This window comes from Malania oleifera, chromosome 3 (assembly GCF_029873635.1).
Source record: "Malania oleifera isolate guangnan ecotype guangnan chromosome 3, ASM2987363v1, whole genome shotgun sequence".
In the NCBI taxonomy this organism is placed as follows: Eukaryota; Viridiplantae; Streptophyta; class Magnoliopsida; order Santalales; family Ximeniaceae; genus Malania; species Malania oleifera.
In genome coordinates this window covers 29,083,680-29,108,225 of record NC_080419.1, presented here as the reverse complement: position 1 = coordinate 29,108,225, position 24,546 = coordinate 29,083,680, and the positions used below count along the sequence as shown (strand labels likewise).

Genomic DNA, 24,546 nt, shown 5'->3' with positions numbered 1-24,546 from the left:
TTTAAATACTAATATAAATTTTTTTTTATTTATAATTGATAGACTTATGAGCATTATTTTAAAACATAAAAAGACATTGTCTTCTCATGAGATTAGAGCTGAAAATGAGTCGAGTTGCTCGTGAGCTATTTGGATCGATTCAATAATGGTTCGCTTGAATTCATCTATTAAGTTAAACGAGTCAAATTCGTGTTTAAACTTCAAGCAACAATCTGAGTTTGAGTTGGTTCTTATTCAACTTAGTAGGATTGCAAGCTAATTTGTTTAACAACTCAGTGAGCTAATTCGTTTATTAGCTCGTGAACCGACTTATTTATCATCTCGTCTACATTTGTTAGCAACTCGTGAACTAACACGATATTGTGTTTGTGAATAAACTCAATATTAATCACATTAAATATTTAATTTTAAATTTTTTTGTTACTTTAAAATATTTTTTTCTCAAATTATATTCATTAACTATCAATTAATTTAATTATTTTAATGGTTTGATTCGTTATTAGTTTGAAACAAATTTCTATCGAATCGAGTTTGACTTGTTGATATGTGAATTGAGCTTTAGTTGGGTCGATCTTGAGTCGAGTTCGAGTTATATAAATACTAATTGAATCAAGTATGAATAGAAAACTCTAATTAAGTTCGAATCGAACTCAAACTTGCTTATAAACAAAATAAGTCGAGTTTGAAATCGTAACAGCAGGACTCAACTTGTTTTGCAATCTTACTTGAGGTTTTGTATAAAAACATAATCCTTCCTTGATATTTCATAAGTCTAACAAATTTTTTTTAAGTTTTCAACAAATTTGTAAATCTGCATTGAGATTTTAAAAATTCCATTCTCCACCATTCTCCACTTTTGATATTTAATTTTTAAGAATATTTATATTTCTCAATAAAAATTTTTTTTTACTAATTATAAAGAGTGATTTATGTTCTTTTAATAAATCTCATAGAATTTTTGTAAAATTTTTAAATTTAAAAATAAGGTCATAAAATTTTTAAAATCTTAGAAAAAAAATTTAAAGCCTGTTTATTAAATTTAAAGTAAAATTTTATTTTTCTTGATGTGGTCTAAAGAAATATTTTGTATAAAAAATATATATACTAAAATCAAATAATTTTATTATATACATGAATTTTAATTAAATTAGACAATTATAGTGTGTAGACAATTGTAATGGCTCCTCGTGGCTCACTTCATAATTGAGAAAGGGGGAGAAAATTCGCGTAATCCTCGGAAGGACGATTATCGCGATATCTACCGTCCGATCAAACTCCGAAAAGTCGTGAACCACCGGTCAAACAGTTTGACGGAGCACTCGCACCCCAAACGACGTCGGACGTTATATCCCCACACACACACGCAACGAATGTCTGCTCGACCCCTTCCTTGATAATATCATAATACTGTGTTTGCGTCACCATCATCTCTGTCCTTTTCGCCATTAGTGGAATCCCCATTGCTCTTTCTCACTCTGAGCCTCTGAGGAGAGAGAAGAGAGAGAGCGAGAGAGATGGAAGGACAGAGAAAGGTGGGGGTGGCGGTCGACTTCTCGGAGTGCAGCCGGAAAGCGCTGACATGGGCGGTGGACAACGTTGTCCGCGACGGGGATCACCTTATTCTCGTCACCATTCGCCCCGAGGGCAACTACGAGGAGGGCGAGATGCAGCTATGGGGAACCACCGGCTCACGTATGTATTTGTTTCTGTTTGTTTGTTTCCACGGAAAATATTTCTGAGAAAAATAGTTTGATGATAAAATTTAAATTCGTCGAAATAAACGATTAAGCAGAGCCCCACGGGAGGCGGCTAAGCTGAAAATTTATTGGAGATATTTATTATCTGATAATCTGATGAAGCTAAAAGAACAACAGAAAAGTCTGATTTCTTTTCGTTTTATTTTATTTGAAGAAAAACCTAGGGCCTACGTCTATTTTGGTTGGTTTCTAGATCTAGGGCCTTCTGCGAGTCCTTCAAATCATATATTCCAAAATCACAGGTTTTCATTCAATGAGATTTTCCTTTTTGTTTAAACAGAAAAATCTCTTGATGTAGTTGTCTTTAATGCGCTCAATTTAAAGAGTGTTTAATTTTCAGTCAAATCAGATTTATTTCCTTCTTTGGGTTTAAACAGGCAATCTTCTGATGGGTATTTATGTTTGTTGTTTTTAATGAATGTTCAAAATTGTGCAATTTAATGTGCTGTTGTTTATACGGCCATCAGTGATTCAAAAGGTCATGCTGTCTTTAATAATGAAGGTTTGTGATCTGTTGAGCTTTTGTTTTGTTTGCTTGGGCAGCTTTAATTCCTTTAAGCGAGTTCTCTGATCCTATCATCATGAAGAAATATGGAGTTAAGCCTGACCCTGAAACCTTGGATATCGTCAACTGTGTTGCTAAGCAGAAAGAGGTTAATTGTGGTTTTCTTCTTTCAGATTCATGAACTAATTACTTCTTTAACTTTCCTAAAAAAATTTGAGAATTGTAGCGGGAAGTGAAATGAATTCTCTTAATATGTGCAGATTGTGGTGCTCCTGAAGATATACTGGGGCGATCCCCGGGAGAAGATATGCGAAGCCATTGATGATATTCCGCTGAGTTGCCTAGTTGTTGGAAACAGGGGACTTGGCAAGATCAAGAGGTAATTGAGCTTCCATTAAACACCTGCCTTCAACTTTTTAAGGTTCATTTTTTTGGGGTTTGATTGCATGAAACTTGCATTTAAGTGAATATCCGTGAAGAGATTTGTTGCGCTAATCATCCCGGGTTTAATTTATATGATGAGACCCTAGGGCTCATTGTGTATGCCTTCCAATTTTAAGCTTCAGCCCATTCATTTTCCACCGAAGCCATTTCCTTGGATAAATTGGCTCCTGTGTTGAACAAGTTAATGTTGACATCTTGGGCCTATGTGGTTGTCAACTAAAACTTTTCATCTTAGGTTCCTGAGTATTGTTTTCTTGAAAAAAAAAAATAGATATTTTATATTTTGGTTGTGTAGTTGAATATTGGGCTGCAGCTGTTTCTCCCCCATTTTTCTTGTCCTTGTGCATCATGAAGAGATCATGAAGAGAATTTGCATCACCATACAGCTGTTTTGTTTTGTCCAAAAGTTGATGTTTAGTTTTGTTGTATAGCAGCATACTCTCTTCACCTTATGCTTGGAAGCATGGATTTTGGCTTGGATTTGTATTTACGTGAATTTGAAATTTAAGCAAAGTGCAATACAAATTTGTATTGAGTTTTATTTAAATCCACACAAATTCAAATGGAAGCATGCTTTCAAACACTATTTGAGAAGAACTTGTATTAGCTCTATATCTGGCTCACGAAGAGAATTTCATATTTTTTGTTCCCAAATGGAATATACAATCTCTAGATTATTGACTGCAGCAGTCCCCCCTTCCCATCACCACACTTTTCCAAACTTCAATTTGAAACATGAAGAGAATAACTTGAATCACTGTGTATTTGTTGTTTCTGTTGCCAAATTTCTTGTGGAAAATGGTTTGTAATGGTTAAGAGAGGCAGAGTACTTGGAAATCCTACAAAGACCATCACTTAAAACATTACCTTTCAAGATTGATAAATGGATTTTTGGTTTTGATTGACCTATTTCTGCAGGGCAATCTTGGGCAGTGTCAGCAACTATGTGGTGAACAACGGTTCTTGTCCTGTCACTGTGGTGAAGTGTACGAGTCCTCAAAACTAGTTCCCCCCTCAAGCTCAGCTGTTTCCTCTTCTGGGATGTATTGAAAATGCAGTTTCTTCTGCCGCTAAGACTCCTAAATCTCTGATCGGGAATATATGTTGTACCAAATAATCCTTCATTTGTAACTTGATCCAACATTGAGTGAACAAGTTGCACATGTTCGCTGCTGTTGTCCTTGTTGTGTTTTAGTTGTGTTCGCTGCTGTTATGTTGTTGTATGTTATGTGAGCTAAACTTGCCATGGGATAATTTTGTGCATGAACCCTTTCAAGTTAATGGAATTCTCCTTGCTCCTCTTGTTGCAAGCACATCTAATTGGCGTTGAGAACTTGAATTACCTCTTGCTAATGGAATTTTTATGAAGCAACCGTCCACTCTACCATTTTAGGCAAAAACATTCACCTATTCTAAGATTTGATAAAAAGACAAGTCTCTTTTGAGGTTTTAAAAATATAACAGATATTTCTTGAGGTTTGAAAAAATATCACAAGTGTGAAAATTGGAGAAAAATGATTTTCACTATGATTATTTTAATACAAGAATTACAAGGGTATATATACATAATAGAATTGGAAAAAATGGAAAGTAAATATTGTGCTAAAATGAAAAGTGTATATATCTCTAATACTCCTCCTTAAGTTGGAGCATGGAGATCTGTAATGCCCAACTTGCGTGATAAAGTTTGGAAATGTTCACGACCCAAAGCTTTGGTGAAGATATCAGCAAGCTGACTGTGGGTAGGAATATGCTTAGTGAAGAAGAGGCCAGCTCGTAACTTTTCACGAATAATATGACAATCGATTTTTATATGTTTGGTACGTTCGTGGAAAACAGGATTCTGGGCAATGTGAAGAGTTGCTTGGTTGTCAGAATATAAGAGCATAGGCTGAGAATGTGGTACGCCAAGATCATGTAAAAGAGTTTTGAGCCATGTAAGTTCACAGGTAGTAGAAGCAAGTGCTTGGTACTCAGCTTCGGCAGAGGAGCGAGAGATGGTAGTTTGTTTCTTAGTGCGCTAGGAAATTGAACTAGTACCCAACTGAATGAAAAAACCAGTGGTGGAGCGGTGAGTGAGGGGACAACTAGCCAAATCCAAATAAGAATAAGCTGAGACTTGAAGAGTGTTGGCAGTAGGAAAAAATAAGCCTTGACCTGGAGATGCCTTAATGTATTGAAGAACACGTACAACAGCATCATAATGCGGTTGTCTGGGTTGGTGCATAAATTGACTAAGAATGTTGACTGGAAATACAAGGTCGGGACGAGTGATGGTGGGATAGATCAAACGTCCAACGAGTCGCCAAAACGAGTTTGGATCGGAGAGCAGAGCACCATCAGTATTGTTGAGCTTCAGATTTTGTTCCATGGGAAAGTGGGCAGGACGAGCACCTAGATGACCGCTATCAGTGAGGATGTCAAGAACATATTTGCATTGGTTGAGAAAAATGCCAGTGGGAGAGCGAGCAACTTCGAGGCCAAGGAAATATTTCAATTTGCCAAGATCCTTGAGTTTGAATTTCTGAGCGAGCATGACTTTGAAAGTGCTAATAGCGGAGAGATCATTGCCTGCAATGAAAATGTTATCAACATAAACAAATATAAGAGTAAAAGACTGACCCCGAGAGCGGGTGAAAAGAGAGTGATTGGCCTGAGATTGGGTGAAGCCTGCAGCAATTAAAACAAAAGATAATTTAGAGAACCAATTGTGAGAAACTTGCTTGAGGCCATAAAGGGATTTCTGAAGACGACAAACATGAGTCTCCCCCTGTTTGCAATAACCTTGGGGAGGGATCATATAAACCTCCTCATCGAGGTCACCATGAAGAAAAGCGTTGTTGATGTCCAATTGAAGGAGATGCCAATTCCGAGCGGCCGCCGCTGCAAGAACACACCTGACATCAACGAGTTTAGCAACAGGAGCAAAAGTATCATGATAATCCAAACCTTCTACCTGAGTGTAGCCCTTGGCCACCAAGCGAGCTTTGTGTCGCTCTATGGATCCATCGGCCCTAAGTGTTGTTTTGAACACCCATTTATAGCCAATTGGTTTTTTTCCAGGTGGAAGATGTTGAAGAACCCATGTATTATTGGTTTCTAAGACTTGAATTTCAGAAGTCATGGCATCACGCCAATGGGAGTGTGGCACAACCTGAGAATATGAGGTGGGTTTGGGATGTTGGGACATAATAGAAAGAAAAGCCAAATGTTGAGTAGAGAAACGATGATAAGATAAAAAAGAGGAGAGATAATGAACCGTACCTGAGGGACATCTTGAAACGTGTGAAGCTGTGGAGGACTTTGGTAAAGTAGGGCAGATATAATCAGCTAAGTGAGAGGGATGTGTGACAGCTCGTTTGGGACGGGAGGAGGTGGGTGTAGGGGGTGGTGGTGGGGGTGGAGGGGAAGGGGGTGTCGGGGAGGGGACCAAGGGAGCAGGAGAGAGAGATAAGGGGCTAGGGTTAGGTGTGGTTGGTGGAGGAAGTAAAGTGTAGGAAGGATGTATATTAGGAATAGGAAAAGGAATGATTGGAGAAGATGTAGGAGTTGGAGAGATGAGACGATAGGGAAAAACATTTTCTTCAAAAGCGATATCACGGGAGATGAAATTTTTTTTGTTTTCAAGATCGTAGACATGATAAGCCTTATGATGAGTAGGATAATCTAATAAAACACATCGCAGAGCACGAGGAGAGAATTTATTGCGATGTTGGCGAGTGGTTTGGGCATAACACAGGCACCCAAACACTCGCAAGTGTGTATACAATGGTGGTTTCTGAAAAAGAAGTTCAAAAGGGGACTTATGATTGAGACTGGGGGAAGGGGTGCGATTAATTAAATAGGTGGCTGTTAGAATGCATTCGCCCCAAAAAGAAATGGGAAGATTGACTTGAAAACGTAAACATCGAGCCACATTAAGAAGATGACGATGTTTACGCTCGGCAACACCATTTTGCTGAGGTGTATCCACACATGTGCGCTTGTGAAAAATATTTTGATCATGGAAAAAGGTTTGAAGCGGGGTGGATAGAAATTCTCGACCATTATCAGTGCGTACATGCTTAATAGTGCAAGTGAAATGATTTTTGACCATGGCGCAAAAATTTTAAAGCAAGTGAAAGTATCAGATTTCATACGCATAAGATAGACCTATGTAGCACGTGAGTAGTCATCCACAATTGTTAAAAAATAATGTGCACCAGAGAGTGAAGCTGTGGGATAACCACCCCATATATCACAATAAATCTGATTAAAACAAAATGTGCTCTTATGTGTATTCAAGGAAAAAGGTAAATGAGTGTGCTTTGCTCTGACATAAACATCACAAGGCAAATGAGGAGATGAAATATTTAAGGTTTTCGGAATACATGAAATGGAAGGGTGACCGAGACGTTGATGCCAAAGAGTAGTGTCAGAAACACATTGAGAGTGGAAAATAGAGGCGGAGGGGGGTTTATAGTGGTAAAACCCATCCCGTACTTCACACGTTTCAATCAGCCTCCTCGTTGATAGGTCCTGAAAGACACAAAAAGTGGGAAAAAATATAGTAACACAATTGAGATCAGTGGTAAGTTTGCTGATGGATAATAAGTTAAATTTAAATGAAGGCACATAAAGAACATTAGAAAGAGAAAAATGAGGAGAAAATCACATAGTGCCCATGTGAGTTACAGGAACAATGTCACCATTTGGAAGCTTAATGGGGCATGACTGTTTGAGAAGCTGAATATTATCAAGAGAAGAAAAATTGGAAGTCATGTGATCGGAGGCACCTGAATCAACAATCCATTCAGTGTTAGAAAGAGAAGCAGAATGACAAGAGGCGAGGTTACCAGCAAAATTGGCAGAGTTGGTGTTCAAGGGTGATAAAGGAGCCAAGATTCGATGACATTGTTCGCTTGTGAGACTAGAGATAGCAATCTCAGAAGAGGTTGAAGAACCGATGATAGTATGTGTAGCCATTGAGGGATCAGATGTTTCCATAACGTCAAATAGTTCAGAGAAATAAAATTGCCGAATCGGGTTGAAGCCGAGCTTTGCGGTGACCAAAAAGGAACCTTCGATTTAATAATTGTGCCGTAAGAATTGGAACTGAGAGATCTCCTAAGCACACGCCTGAGAAATACAATGATCGCTGGTGACGAGGACTTGGAGATATGGCCGGACAAGACTGCTGCTCGCCCTTTTCTGAGAAACTGTCGGAGGACGGAGACACGAACCGAGAACGTTGGAGAAGACAGCCGGAGTAGCGGGTTGCAGAGGGAACTAAGAACAACCGAAAAACTGAGAGATAATGACCAGTGTACACCTGAGCTGCTGGAAATCACCGGAGCTCCACTGGAAGGCAGCCAGAGATAACGGAGAGTGACGGTGGATGCCGCAGATGCAACAATGTCTGGCCGAGGGTGACAGGCTTAGGCAGATGCACCGGCTGAAATGGAGCAGAGAGCGAGGGTTATAACACGGAGATGTAGCAGGGGGTTGTAGGCTGTGATGGTTTGTGGAGGAACTCTCGGCTGGTGACTGCTACTGGTGGAGAAGAAAAGCTTGAAAGGGTACCGTGGGGCTGATGTGGCAATAAGGAAAGGGTAGAGAGAGCTGTGGCCAGCCGAGAGAGAGCTTGGGATGACTTTGAGCGTCGAATAGGAACTAGTCGGAGATAATGAACAGGGCTGAGAACGGTGAAACGACGCCGGAGATTGATGAACAGAGGCGAGCCGCAATCGTGTTCAGACGAGCCGAGCGGAAGTGGAATACAAGCCGAACAGAAACTAGAGCAGAGCGTACGCCAGAGTTACAACAGAGAGAGATTGCCCAAAGGAGGCGACGAAGATGATGGGAGAGTGTCAAGAGATGCAGTAGAGAGACAGCGGAAAGAGATAATGCCGAGACGACGCTGGAACGTGAGAGTGCCGAGACAGGGTGAGACAAGAGAGTAGCTAGAGTTGCAGCAGAGGGATTCCGGAGAGAGGCAGTCGAGAGATGGTGTGAGCACTAGAAGGGATGCCGGAGAAACCGATTGGGACTGAGACAATGTCGGCGAAAACGAGAGACAGTAGGACGAATTGAGGGAGTGCTGAATGTCGGAGCAGAGTGCCGAGAGTTGCAGTAGAGAAACGCTGGAGAAGAAGAGACGAACGAGTACAAGTTGTCGGAGAAGGAGAAACTACTTGCACGAAACGGATAGCAGAACGATGGAGAACCTGTAGCCGAGCGAAGGAGAACCAGATGGCTGGGACTGCAAGACGACCAAAAAAACAGAGAGAGAAGAGAGCGATGCCGGAACGGAGAAGAGAAACCGGACGGGTGTGCGGCGGCAAGAAAGGAAGGAGAAAAGAAAAATAGGTTAAGATGTATGCTCTGATACCATGTTAAGATTGGAGAAAAATGATTTTCACTATTATTATTTTAATACAAAGATTATAAGGGTATATATACATAATATAATTAGAAAAATAGAAAGTAAATATTATGCTAAAATGCAAAGTGTATATATCTCTAAGAACAAGTCTTTTCTAATATTTGTTAAAAAGATATATACTTTCATTTAGAAAATTTATCTTTTTACAAAATATATTTGTAGGTTTGTATATTTTTAATAAATTTAACGGGAGCTTATTAAAAGTTTTGAAACTTTAAGAGCAGTCCCTAGATTTTTTGAATCCGTAAGAATGATTTTTTACCAAAGAGTCAAATTTTTTCAGAACATTTGTCTTTAGCTACTTCTTCTTTTGTGTATGGAGGCTGGAGAGAAATTTTTGTACAAAATCCTCAGCATTTTCCTTTATATTTTCTTAAGCCGCTTGTGTAATGGCATCATCCAACATTCCAACTGTTTTGGCATACAACAGATCAAATTAAATGAGCTCATTGGCATTCTTAATTACTAGTAACCGAAAACAGGCGATGCGTATTTATGATATTTTAATTTAATTATTATAAAATTAATGTTTTAGTTTTACTTTTTACGATTTAGCTAAAATTTGTTTCCATGCGTCTGATGTTAAGTCCCCGTAAATTTCAAGAACACAATTAAAACCACACAATTGATGAGGGGGAAAAACCACAACAGCAAGATTGCGGACAAAACTCTAAAAATGGGATATTCTTTCGGAGTTCGCGGTGGATTAATACCTTATTTATAAAGAGAAAAAACGAACTTAAAGATCTGTCGATGAATAAGGGATCCTATTCTCCATTGAGTCCAAGTGTGTGGAAAGATTTGAGAGTTGAAATGGAAAAGAAATGTAGACCATGAACAAACAAACAGCTGCTACAATCACTCTGCATCAATGGATCAACCTGTTTTCATGGTGGCTAACCATTTATGTCCTACTTTCTCTCCCCTTTAAACCCTCTCCATTTCTCCTCTCATTAGTTTTTCCCTTCTCTGGTTCACTCTGCGTGCAGCAAACAAACAACAACAATGGATTCCGCTAATAACCATCTACTAATCACCATCTCCTTCTTCTCCATCTTCCTCATTCTGGCGCAAGCCATATGTCTTCCCCGAGGCACCTCGCAGCTCATCCACTTTGCTTCCGAATTCTCACATCTCCCTCCAGCCTCACAGCCCTCCCCCGCATCAGCCCCTTCCCCCGCCTCCAATTCCCCATTGCAGCCGCCGTCCTCTAGCCCGGCATCCTCTCCGGTCTCCACACCGTCCAACAGCCCAGCACCCTCTTCGGACTTCACACAATCCAACAGCCCGGCACCCTCTCCGGTCTTGAACTCGCCGTCGCCGTCGCCAGGCACGACTTCTCCGTCCGCAAATTTCCAGCCTCTTCACGCACAAGCAGCGAACCCTGCCATCAAGAAAATTTGTGATTCAACAGACTACCCAGAAATCTGTTCCTCCACCATTGCCCCGTTCCTTACGGGCAAAACCGATGCGCTTTCCGTGCTCGAGACGGCGATCAGGGCCGTCATCACCAACGCGAGACTAGCGCTCGCTGCCTCCAAGAGCTTCCCCGCCATCAGCGACTCCCCAGGCCTGGAGACCTGCAATGATAGCTACAATGATGCTCTGGACAACCTCTTGGATTCCATGGATTCACTCGCAACCAAGGACATCGGCACAGTCAACAGCATGCTCAGTGCAGTAATAACGGACATCGAGGCCTGCATTGATGCTTTCTCAGGATCAAATTCTCCGTTCGGCATCTTTGATGAAAAGGTCAAGAAGATGACTAGCAACTGCCTCGCCATTGCTTCCTTGGTCAAGTGATCATCTCTTCTTCAATTTCCTCCATTAATTGTTTATTATTATTACCATTATTATATTTATTTCTAGTTTGGAAGAGGGTTGGGAGGGAAGGAGTTTGGTTCATTCCTCACTCACCATATCCATCTTTGATGTCCTTGTATTGTTTCTTGGGTTGTTCACTCTGCGCGACAAGAACCTGACTAGGGTACTATGAATAATTGATGTGAATTTTACAATCAATTTTATCAGATTTGGTATCTGGAGGGATTTATATGATCCATGTGAATGATTGTAAAAGAGATTTGTATTTATGATTCTTTGATTAGAGAAGAACATATCAGCTGAATCTTTTCTTGTACACAAGCAAAATACTTCCAAGTTAATTGAAATTGTAGACGCCCAATTTTCTTTGGAATTTTCTCAGTTTAAATTTTGAATTTATTTATCAATATAATAAAATGATGAAAATATAGGGGAAAAAAGAACCAAAAAAAAAAATTGAATAGATTGAAAATGATAAAAAAAAAAAAAAAAAAAAACAGAAAAGGAGAAATGAAACAAAAATTCAGTGGGTCAGCATTTTCATCTTTAGACCTGAAAGGATAAATGAAAATGATAATTAGATATGTAGGAAATTGTACAATTAACGTGTAAGTGAAATCAAAGTTTGATACAGACGTAAATTGATCAATTCAGCTTGAATTTGATTGATCAATTAAATGTTAATTGATCAAATCGAAGTTATTTGTGTTGTTCCCTTAGGTCCATAAATAGTGAGCTTTAGAGGGATGAATGAGAGGAAAGAAAAAAAGAAAGAATTTTTTTTTTTTTGGCAAAGTGGGGAAAATTAGAGAAAGATTTGGATACCAAGAGTGTAAGAAAAATTAAGACATTGCAAGCTTGAGAGTATTTGAGAAGAAGTGATGATTGAAGGACGGGAGAAGAAAGATTGAAAGCTTTAAGTGGAGAGGTTGGAAAAAAAGGGCTTGGCTGTAAAGAATTAGAAAAGTTCATGCAACGAGAAGGAACAATTTTGCAGAAAAGAATTAAAGAACAAAGGTTGGTTCTTTAAATTTTGTTTAATTCTATTTTAATTTTTGGTATGGTTAAAATTGCAGAATTTTAAAATTCAAAGGTTTCATAATTTAAGTTTAGGTATGAGCAGAATCTTAAAACAAAATTCAACTTGATCTGATAAACCTAAAATTTTCTACAAAATTCACAAAAAAGATTCAGATAATTGACTTGGATTCAAGAGCTTGGACCCAGATCCAAATACTTGTACCCAAATTTGGATCTGGCTAGACCTAAAAACTCGAATACCTATATCCAGTAATCCGGATCCGAATACCCCAGATCCAACTCGGCAACTTAAGTCAACTTGATCAGGTCCAAGTTCGAAGACCCAGGACTTAGGTCAACCTTAACTTGGATACGTTGACCTGTCAAACCAAGTTCAATTCAGACGACCCAATTTGGCCAAGCTCAATTAGCCTAGCTTAAGGTCCAAATTTTATGGCCAAAACCAAAACCCAATTGACCCAATTTAGCCCAGCCCAATTTAACCTTGTTTAACCAAAACTGTGTAACCCAATGACATTAAACCCAATTCAGCACAAGTTAACCTAATGAGACCTAATTGGCCTAGCCTAATTGGGCTATTAAGTTATCCAAAATTCCAAATCTACACCCAGCCACATCTTAACCATAGATAATTAACCTTAGCCGTATTTAATTCACAAGAAACTAAGAGAAAACATGCAAGAAACTAGAGAAAAAAAAGAGAATAAATAAAATATATGAAATTAGAGAAAGCTCACCTTTGGCTTGACTGATCTAAGTTCGGATCTGAAGGAAGGGAGTTAAAGACTCTCTGCTCATGGTCCTTAGTCTTTTGAAACCTGCAAAAGTGAGAAACATAGAGCGAGGAGAGAGAAAGAGAAAGAAATCGAAAAGAAGAAAGTACAGAGATTGAAGAGAGAGATCTATGAGAGGAGAGTGAAAGAGGAAGATAAAAAGAGAGGGTGAAAGTCAAGGTGTAGTCCCAAGAGGGGAGGTGAATTGGGTTATTAAAATTTTCTTTTAATTCTTTTTAAAAATTCTCAACCTCTTGTTAATTTAGCAAATGCACACAAAAAGCATAGTTGTTTAATAAATCCACAAACCGACACTTAATCTTAACACAGGTAAACAATACACAAACAATCCACTCAAACACAATATACTCAATCAAGATTGAAATGTAGCACTTTTCAGCTTTAGCAAGAACTCAATGTAGAATTTGTAGCCCTATGTATATGAATGAAATTCACTCTCTCTCAACCAAGATTTTCGCAAATGATTAAGTTGGTGTGTTCCTAAGAGGGGAGGGGGGGGGGGGGTTGAATTGGATATTTAAAAACTTTTACCTAGGTTCAACTAATCCAATATCAGTGTTACACAACCTAAGGTCTGTCTATGTAATCCCAAATGCGCAGATAAGTATAATATGTGGAAATTTAAATTATACGCAGCATTCACCAACTATTGAAGAATAACATACACGTACAGTAAATAAATTGTGAAAAAATTAAATGGACACACGATATGTTATCGGAGTTCGGCCAATACTATCTACATCCCTGCCTCAGCTCGTAAGCCTGAAGATTACCACTATTGCTCACTTAACAGGTGGAGCAGTATCGTTTACAACCAGGTCAAATTACCAGGGCTGACCTCAACCTTAACAAACTCTCCTTGCGGGGCAGAGAAGGCCCTAACAACTGATCCTTACGGGCTAGATCATACCCCCTCAGGCCATGCCTGGAATACAACAGATAATTGAAATTTGTGTACAAAAAAATTTGCTTCTAATACAAGCAGATATGTACCAATATGCACGATGTAATCAATACACTCACAAATGATAGGATGTGAAGCTTAAGTGAGATTTTGTTAACCAATGTGTTAACTCTCTGTATTATGTATGTCAATGTGTGTATTTGAGAGTGAGACATTTGATTTCAAGATAATGTATTTGCAATATGAATATTCAAAGCATCTCTAGAACCCTAAGCAAACATCCCAAAAATATTTTTCAAATATCAAGTACAATGGATATTAGGGTTTAAGCTTGCTAAAGATGATTTTATCAAAACACAAAGCAGGCTTATGAAACTGGCAATAAGGATGCAAGTTCTTAAGCCAATGAAGATTTTTTCCCAATCCAATATTTATAAGTGAAATATTATGAGAAAATCTTTAAGCTACTCTCCAAAAATCAATACACAATCAAATACAAGTGAGGGAGAGTTTAAGCTTATAAGATGAATATGAAAAAAACTAATCTCACTCAAAATAAATGGCTAGATGAGTATGTGAAGAAGATTTTGGCAATATATTTGAGAAGATATGGGAGTATGAATGATTTTGCCTTATAAAATTTTTAGAGAAATTTGGCTAATCTAAAACCCTAATCCTCTTTTAATTATGACAAATGGGGAGGTATATATAGAGTTGGGAAAAAATATAACCATTGGGGACACGCTGGGTATTTATTAAAATATTTAAATGAGTTTAATGAAAATTAACTCTAATTTATTGTGGTAAAAATTTGCCAACCTGAGAGGTTTGGTCGACTATATCACTAAATTCGGTCAATCGTGGCATTTTTTTTGGTTGACTAGATTAAGGCGATTTTGAACCCCTTGAGATTCAGTTGACCAGAGCATGTTCGGTTGACCAAATTCAGTGGTTCGATCAACTAGGTCAAATTTGAACTAAGATTTTGGTCAACTAGGGCATTGGAAATCAGCCATGTGCCAATTCGGTCGACCGTGCGGTGTAAGTTCATTTTAAAAGTGGTCGACCAAATGGTCAATAGTTGACCCTAGGAGGTTTGGTCGACCGAAAGTTTGTGTAGATTCAGGTTCGGTTGACCAAGCATATTAAATCAAAATATTTCCTTCATACTAAAATTGTAACATATCCCTAATTTTGATTCATCTTCTCCATGGAAAATCTCTACAAACCATGATCACATTCGGTAAAGTTTTTCCATCCGTTGGTTTGAATCCTTGGTCAAAATTGTGGTCATAATCAAAGACTTCAACCGTGGTTGATCAGAAATCAGCAATGAGCTATGCTTAAGAAAGAATTCATATTTCTAAATGCTATTTGTCTAAATAGTTTGGACACATTCACTTGCACAAACATATCTTGAATATGGTCAATTCATAATTCTCCCAAATACTCTTTTGAACTCAATCATAAATTATTTTCTTAGAGTATTTGTGTGCAACCGTTTCACAAGCTCTCAAACTCTAAATCAGATCATTTAGAGCTTTATATCCTTAAAGTGAAGTTAAATAGCTAAGATGATGGCATTAGATTCCAATTAAAAGAAAGTTCAAATGCCTAAGAAACTTATGCATGAGCATTCAAAATTAAAAGTTATTCGAGCTTGTGCCTCTCACACATTAAGATTCAAAAGAAAAGAGGCAAAATAGGCTTAGTGATCTTAAATGAATATTCATTGTGACTTTTAGGTCCATTAAGCCTAAGAATTCAAAGTCAAGGTTAAATCTTTGAAAATCTTAAAGCTATTGGCTAAGAAATTAAAGAATGAAGAGAAAATAAAAGGCATAATATAATAAGGAGTGATAATGCATAACTCAGGGGGAGCATATATCTCTCATGGCTATATAAATTTAAATGCTCTCATATCTTTTATGCCTATATGCCTATATAAGTACAACACTGCAGCACACTATCTATAATTCAATAAAAGGTTAAATTTCATTAATGGATAGTTTATATCTTTTCCTAGCATGAACTATCATTAAGATATACTGAATATCTTAAGTTGATTGTCGTCTGAAATGCATGTTTATATTGAACGTCACCTGCATGGCTGATGCAGTGATGTGTATTGCATGCTGGTAGATACTCTAGGTTGTTGCATGTCTAATATGAATTATTTGCTAAAAACAACAAAGATCTAGGTATATGATTTTATGGGAAAATGTTCTATTTAAAATGATTGCTTATACTGCTTGAAACTATTAGTGAAATTAATCTTAATTAGTACAAACAGTGCATTGCATCTAAGCTAGGATTCAAATTGAAAGGGGGAGTATCTAAAAATAAATTTCTATTTGTTTATGCTCACCAAAACTTTTGGTTTAGATCTATTTTCAACTTTCTGTGGCATGTACTTCAGCGTAATGATCTTATTGAAAATCATAAATTGAAACATGTTTAGCCACAATAATTTGTTTTGCCATATGATTTTTACTTTAAACTTTCTGATATCTTTTGGATCCATATGGTTGTTCTTTTTGGGTACATTATTTTTGGAATGCTCATAAATGTTTAATTAGAAAAAATGTTGCTTGCTTGATATTCTTTGTTAAAGTTTTTTTTTAGCGAGCATTGTCCCCAGTATCCTTTGATGACATCAAACAGGGGAAATATTTTCTACTTGTTTAATGGCAAGAAATACTTTCAAAACTAAAATTTATCTTATCTTTTGTCCATGTGCTTAACAAGAATTCATAACATATGCTATCTTTGTTTTAAATCTTTGTATCATGAAGCTTATATATTTCATTGCATGTCTAGTTCGTTGATCTCATATGAAAATGCATGCGAAATAGTTAGACTAATTCTACGCTCAAACTTACTTTAAGCTATCATATTCCGCATGTTTCCGCATGTTCTGAACTCCATTCTTTTTGCCGGTCTTATGTATTGTTTTAAGTACAATGGCTTAAGGATTATTTCTGGTCTAACCTTATTTAACATGTCATTTTTATATTTTAATTGGCCAGTTATACTATTTTATGAGCTTAAATGTCAAAAGGGGGGAGAGTTTTTCAAAAAGGGGGAGAGATTTTCTGAGATAAATTCAAATTGTTTCAAAAAGGGGTGTTATTTTTAAATTTACGAATTTTTTTTCATAAATTGTTTTACACTTAGCTTAACCCTTTTGTTGATGCTAAAAGGGGGAGAGGATTGTTGAGTAAAATGATAAATTTTATTATACTCTTTGCATTTTAAATGAGCTTTATTGCTAAATCTAGATGCATATTGAGCTCTAGATATGATTGAATTGCAATGTCTATTTTGAATTCATGCATTTTATTGCTAAATCTAGATGCATATTGAGTTCTGGATATGATTGAATTACAATGTCTATTTTGAATTCATGCATTTTGTTCTTGTGTCTGTCATTATCAAAAAGGGGGAAATTGTTGACTTTTTGAGTCTAATCCTGTTTTGATAATGACAAAACACAAATATCTCATCTGTGCATTTAGTACTTGAACAGGTTTATACTTCAAGCATGCACACATGACAAAGGAAAAATGGAAGCCATGAGGAATTTGAAGCTCATACGACTTGACTTAATCCATGGAAGTAAAAGAGTAAAAGGATAAAGACAATCCAAATTTTCAATCGTATTTCGCAAATTAGGTTCGATTGTATTTGCATAACTCATAAGATATGATGCGAAACTCAAAATGACATATAGACTGACCCTAGGATGCATGTTTTTCATGAAATATTCATATACATTTGTCATAGGGTAGATCTACATTTTAGAAGGATCATAGGGCTGAAAAACAAGGCACTCGTCGACTAGCCACATGGAGTCATCGACGAGTGAGTGTAGTACACTCGTCAACTAGTGAGTCATCTCTTCGATGAGAAAATACCAAGATCCTAGTTTTCTCAGACAGCCCACTCGTCGCCGAATCCCCTATTCTCATCGACGAGTGTCTGAAGGACATTTGTCGATTGGTATGGACATTCGTTGACGAGTTCGTGGCGCAGAACGGCGCTTCAGCACAGAAACGGATGAAATTTTTTTAATTAAATGACTCAACGGTTGAAAATTGATCAAAGGCCGAGAATACTTATATATACCAATTCTAAACCCTAGGCTAACACTTTTGCAGAACCTTTGCAGACCTTTTGCTGAGCTTTGCATACTTTCAACGTATTCACATCAAGTTTGGGTATTTGTCAATATCATCTTTAAGATCCAAGTGTTACACTCAAATCATCTTACAAAAAATTGGTTTGGTCTTGAGATTTGATTAAGTTTATTATTGAGCATTCAATTTTATTTTTATAAGTTCATCTACTCCATTATTCTTTTACTTAAAATATTTATTGGGGGCAAGAACTCGAAGTTCACACACACACATATATATATATATATATATTTGTTTGAAAAATCTTTTGTAATATTGAAAGGTATATTTTTATTCAAAAGATTTCATATTATTTATACAAAAGGTATTTGAAAGCAAGAGCTTAAATCATGTGATATTTAAAGCTATATTTTGATTCAAAGATTTTATATTTTATTATTCTGGAAAAAGTTATTTTAAAGCAAACCCTAGGATTTCCAAAGCATATTTTTAAAAAATCATTTTTGGGAGATAATGAATAAAGTGTAGATCTTTGAAGCATCTCATACACATATATTTTTTATATAAAGATCATACTTTTACTGTAGCGACCCTCTATGAAATATAACATAATAATAATAGTGGTCAACCCGAACCCATGGGTAACGGGGACACCTGTCAATCACAGCGGAAGCCTAAGCAGTAGTAAAATAAAATCTCAATCATTCAACCATGAAACATAATACCAGAGTTATTTACATTTCCAAAATACTGTATTTACGTACAATCTTTCAAAAAGTCAAAATTGACACTAGGACCTTACAATAAAAATCTCCTAGTCCTAGTTCAACGCTTACACTTCTAGTAGGGAAGCTCCACTCACTCAACGGTGGCCTTGACCCGCTGGTTTCTCTAGGTTTCCTGAAAAATGTGTTAATGTTGTTGGTGAGACACTTCTCAGTAAGGGAAAATAAACTAAATATAGCTGTGTGACAACTTGAACATTTAAAGTGCTTTTATATATATATATATATATATGTATATATATATATATATATATATATATATATATATATATATATACAGTACATTTCATAACTCTGGAAATAATAATAATATCATACTAGATAGTCATGTACTTTCATATTTTCTAATAAATCATAACATATATAAGCATCTGTTATAACTGTAATACTGAAAATCTACCCAGGATGAATAGCTAGCAATGTCATGTATTACCCCCCATGACAGGTTGTGCAGCCCAAAGGCAGGACTCGACAATGGCTGGTTGACCATTGCCGAATCAATTATGTCTGTAAGTACGATGGGCCCGTCACACCCTGGTCCAGATTGCCAGGTGGATGTCCATACTCTACTAAAAGTCACGTCGACTATTTATCTCCCATCCCCTCATGGAATGGTTAGCACTAATTTGACATAGATATCTGATCTATAATATAGTTATGGTACCGAGCCTTGAACTTAACTAAACTAACATCCTGATTGTAATAACATATAATACATGAACATACATAACATCATCACGGCCTCATGCCGAAAACATAAATACATGGCCTCGCGCCAAAATCGTAAATATGGCCTTATGCCGATAATATAAATACATGGTCTCGTGCCAAAATCGTAAATACGGCCTCGTGCCAATAATATAAATACATGGCCTCGCGCCAATAACATAAATACGTTTCAGGTATTTACATTTTGATAATAACTCATTTTTCATATATTCGTCAAACTCAGTACAACTTAACTCGTCTTTTCAAAATACTTGGAAATATGCTTGCTCGTAAAATCATTCATATCTTGATTCACTTCACATAAAAATAATGTTCATGCCACGCATATGCCGTTTAATGTCATGCTTCATATTCTAAAAATCATCATTTCTGGCATCTCGTACATACATATATATTTTAATCATAATAGTAGTATTTTTCAAACATACATTTCATCTATAATATACAAGTATAACATTTGCTTTTCTGGAAACAAATTTACTCATAATCAACAATAAATTGCGTGGAAAATAACTACTTTAGTTTATTCCCTTACCTGGCTACCGAGATAGCCCCCAAAATATACTAGGCTAACCTCTGTATGACTTCCTGATCAATACCCCGAAGCTCAAAACTCTCAGTATTAAACATCGATATTTTCATGCGTACGTCAATTTCTATAACTATCACAAAGTCTAATTTGGCTTAAAAAGCCTTACCTCAATTCTGGGATGATTTCCAACTTCATTTCCCCAACGATCTGCTCTGGCAAACTTGTAGGGAACTTCGCCAGGAAGTGTCGTGGTAGCCTCAGATCTTCGATTCAGCATAAAACTAGCCCAAAATCGAAGAAAGAGAGTGAGAGGGCCGAAGAGGAGAGAGAGAGAGAGAGTGAATAGGAAGCTTGCAAATGAATAAAAATCGAATTTTTCATATATATATATATATACAGCAGAATTCGTCGACGAGTTCGATCTTCGTCGACGAGTCCTTTATAAATTTCGTCGATGAGGCCCTGTATTCGTCGACAAAATTCAGGTTGCCTCAGAACCCCCTCGGTATTTTCTCGTCGACGAGGCCCTGTGTTCGTCGACGAAGTCCACGACCTCCTTCTGTTTCTGTTTCTATTTCTCTCCCTCTTAATTATTCAAATTCTATTTTATTCGGGTTGTCACATTTACATTTATCATTGAGAAAAATACATATTCTCTCTTGAGCTTCATATTATTTCTTATGAGAGTGCTTAGGGCTGATTGTACTCATTAGCTTATTGAGAAGTGTCTAAGTGTTCTGAAATTTATTATTCATTATTTGTATTAACGGTTCAGTTTGTGAATCGTGAGTAGGAAGTTACACCTCTTGTAAGCAGCAGATTAAGAGGTAGCTACACCTCTTGTAAGCAGCGAATTGTAACGAGAAGCTCCGTCCCAAGTTAAGGAGTACTATAGTGGAATCCTTGGGTAGTTTACCCAAGGCGTCATACTTTAAAATTTCTAGGTTGTGTAAGACTAAACTGCTTGTTAACTAGCTTGTGCATGTGTGGTTGTAAGTTTTCAAAATTAGTACTTAAAGACCAAGAATTTTAAATATCCAATTCACCCCCTCTTGGGATTACACCTAAATTCACACTTCTGTTATCCAATTCTCCTACGCAGTCAGCATCTACGTACCCTACCATAGATAGATCACTCTGTCGTCCACTGAACATGATGTCATATCCAATTGTTCCCCTCAAGTACCTGAGAATCCACTTGATATCGGCCTAGTACTGTCGGCCTAGATTTCAGAAGAACTTGCTCACCACACTGAAAACATGTGTTAGGTCTGGCCTTGTGCACACCATGACATACATTAGACATCCCACTGAACTACATCCACCCATGGGCATTGGGCGGTAGACAACTTGAAATAACTCGCTAAAGGTATGCTTACCGGCTTGGCATTAGCTATGCTAAACTTCTCCAACACCTTCTCCAATATAGCCTCCCTAAGATAACCATAGTCTCCTTGCAGCTCAATCCTAGAGAATCTCCGTGCCAAGTATCCTCTTGGCTGCACCCAAGTCTTTCATGTCGAACTCTTTTCCTAACAAAGTCTTCAACCGATTCACCTCAATCATGTATTTAGCAGCAATTAGCATATCGTCAACATACAACAATAGAAATATAAGAGACTCATCCACAAGACTCCTTATACGGACGTAGCAATCGTACTCACACCTCTTGTAGCCAATACATGTCACATAGGCATCAAATCTCTTGTACCATTGTCTCGTAGACTACTTTAGCCCATACAGTGACTTCTTTAGTTTGCAGACTAAGTGCTCCTATCTAGGTTGGCTAAATCCTTCTGGCCATGTCCTGTAAATAAGCTAATATAGATCGCCATGGAGGAATGCTGTATTTACGTCCATATGCTCGAGATGCATATCATGTTGCGTCACCAGTACCAACACTACCTTGATGAAAGTGTGCCCGACCACAGGGGAGAAGATTTCATCATAATCTACTCTCTTCCTCTGTAAGTATTCCTTTGCTACTAAGCAAGCCTTGTACTTCTCTCTTTTCCCTTCTAAGATTGCTTCCTTCTTCCTGTATACCCACTTTCATCCAATCGCCTACTTCCCAGCTAGAAACTTGACCAAGGACCATGTTGGTTTTTATGCAACGACTCCATCTCCTTCACCATAGCGCCTATCCAACTACCCTTCTCCTGGCTGTGCACGACCTCTTAAAAGGTAGTAGGATCCTCACTGCTGGTGATAAGTGCATGAGACTCCAGATCATCAAAATCATACCTAGGGGGTGGCCTGACGATGCGTTTGGGTCTATCTACAACTATGCTACAATGCGACTGCTGGTCATTTGAGCTATAAGTCCTTATGTTCTAAAGATCGTCATCTCCACCTTGAGTTTCTGACTCCACTTGCACTGCCAGTTGAATTCTTAGGCTAGGACTCCCTGTATGTCTGCCTTGAGTCTCTAACTCCACCTAAATCGCATGCTCGTTGCTGCTATGATTTTTTTGGAACCTATTTCACTATTTATTCCTAAGTACGGGCAACATGGCTTTCTCATCGAAAACCACGTCCCTACTGATCACCACCTTATTTGCCACTAATCCCACAACTTGAACCCTTTCACGTCTTTCTGATTTCCCAGTAATTGGGAAGCACAAGGCTCAATTAGATGATTTCCCACTAATCCCAAAGCCTTAATTTATAAAAAAATAAGACCTTGTTCGACTATGTGGTGCGAGTAGCTAACACAGGGGCAACTAGGTCACAGAAGGAAGACTCCAAGGTTCAGACTAAAAGTGAGTTGCTGCAAGGTTCGACCATTGATGCGACCAAGAGAACCTATAGGCTCGACCAGGTCGAGAAAGCCTGAATATTGAACCCCAAAATTCTCAAGAGCCTCAACCAGGGTGCAACCATGGGAAGAAAGGGGTGTGACTTGACTAACAGACACAAGCCTAGCGATCTTCCTTTTGAGATTTTATGCAAAAATTTCTTCATTTGAATTTGAATGCTTGTAAACCCTTTTGGGTATAAAATATAGCTTCGAATATGTGCTAAGGGTTCCCCTTTGGCCCCTATTTGGTTAGTGACAAACCTAGAGAGTCTTTGGGTGCTGCTTAGAGTGGATTTACTGCTTTCCTTTTAATTTCTTGTACTAATTCGTGCTTTGATTTTTTGAATACCTGTGACAAACTTTGATCTATGGGTGCTGTCGCGTAGATTAGCCGGTTCTTGATTGTATTCCCGATCGCTAGTGACAAGTCTTTGAGCTGTAATTGAAGCCATTTTTCAATACATGTTCTTTTACTCTGCTTTGATTTAAATACCTGCACTTTAAATACCTTGTCTTTAATTTCCATACACTTTTACTTCTTTGAATGTGATAAAACCGTAGGGGATAGGATAGCATAGCTAGGGATTCAGTCACTTATACGTAATAGGCTATGGTTCATGTAAGGGTGTTCTCGTGATCACTGGAGAGGGTATACCTTGGTTCTCGATTGTGCTTTGGATGATTGGTGCACCTTCGCTACCCTATGCCACTTTAATGGTTTGCTTAACCATTTAGCCTAGTACGAATAGCTAACCGAATATAGCTATTGCAAACGATAGCCTAATTTGGATTCATGATTTGAGAATTGCTTTGTGGGAGTAGTGTTTGTATAATTTACTTGCTTTCATAGTTGATAGAAAAACCAACAATCTCATCCTTTTTCGTTTTACATAAAGTACGGTAAATTAGGCTAGAAGTGGTAAACAACTGCACTGGAGTCCATGAGGATCAACACCCAACTTACTCATTGTTCTACTGAACTTGAGGTTAGTAAGGTTATAAATTTTATTTTTAGTAGTTAAGGACCCAAGCCTTGGCGAGCCTACCAAACTTTGGTGCCGTTGTCAGGGACTCAGTTACGGTAGTAAGCCAATTTCTAGTTTTGAGTACTACGTGCTTTTTTTTTCGTTGTTTTTATTTTATTTTTATTTTTTTGATACTATGAAGTCTTGATTGTGTGCTGCATGTGTATATGCTAGGTTTGCACTCTTTGGATCCCGAGTTAGTGCCTATAGACCCTGAGATTGAGAGATCTCGTAGGTCAATTAGGAAGTCTACCTTTAGTCCCAAGTTAGCCGAGTCTTTTGAACCCAAAGTCATGGGTGAATGTCAACTGGTTCCCGCCTTTCATAACCTGGAACCTCAAGCTCCCTATCAACCTGTGGCGGAGGAGCAACCTCTTCGGCCTCTTAAAGACTACTTAACACTGAATGCATACACCTTGCCGTCTTGCATATAGTTTCTGGAGGTCGAGCAAAACAATTTGAAATTAAGACTTCTATCATCTCGATGCTTCCCCATTTCTTTGGAAATTTGACTGAAAATCCATACAAGCATGTAGATGAGTTTCTTGAAATCTATTCCACCATCTGTATACCTTACTTTGTTAATGATGCCTTCCGATTGAGGCTATTCCCGTTCTCTTTGAAAGATAAAGCCAAATATTGACTGAACTCCTTGGAACCGAACTCGGTGACCAACTGGGCCACCATGCAACATGAATTCCTAAAAAAGTACTTCCCTATTAGGAAGGCTAAGTAGTTGAGGAAGGCAATCACTAGTTTCTCACGATTAGATGAGGAACAATTTTTCAAGACATGAGAGCGCTTTAGGGACCTTCTGCGCAAATGCCCACATCACCAAGT

At 37.8% G+C, this 24,546-nt stretch overlaps 2 protein-coding genes and 1 non-coding gene across 3 annotated transcripts; 2 read left to right on the top strand and 1 right to left on the bottom strand.

Annotated features, from left to right (window-relative positions):
- The first annotated feature begins 1,162 nt into the window (after nt 1-1,162).
- Nucleotides 1,163-4,019, top strand: LOC131150540 (universal stress protein PHOS32). Its single transcript, XM_058101312.1, has 4 exons — nt 1,163-1,692; nt 2,301-2,410; nt 2,523-2,641; nt 3,625-4,019. Exons 1-4 carry the CDS (start codon nt 1,515-1,517, stop codon nt 3,710-3,712), a joined length of 495 nt encoding a protein of 164 aa, XP_057957295.1. The 5' UTR covers nt 1,163-1,514; the 3' UTR covers nt 3,713-4,019.
- A 5,864-nt stretch (nt 4,020-9,883) lies between these two features.
- LOC131150539 (vegetative cell wall protein gp1) lies at nt 9,884-11,169 on the top strand. Its single transcript, XM_058101311.1, has one exon. The coding sequence runs from the start codon at nt 10,136-10,138 to the stop codon at nt 10,934-10,936; it is 801 nt and encodes a 266-aa protein (XP_057957294.1). The 5' UTR covers nt 9,884-10,135; the 3' UTR covers nt 10,937-11,169.
- A 13,271-nt stretch (nt 11,170-24,440) lies between these two features.
- LOC131152491 (small nucleolar RNA R71) lies at nt 24,441-24,546 on the bottom strand. The gene has a single exon (XR_009135990.1). It is a non-coding gene; the product is annotated as a small nucleolar RNA R71 (small nucleolar RNA).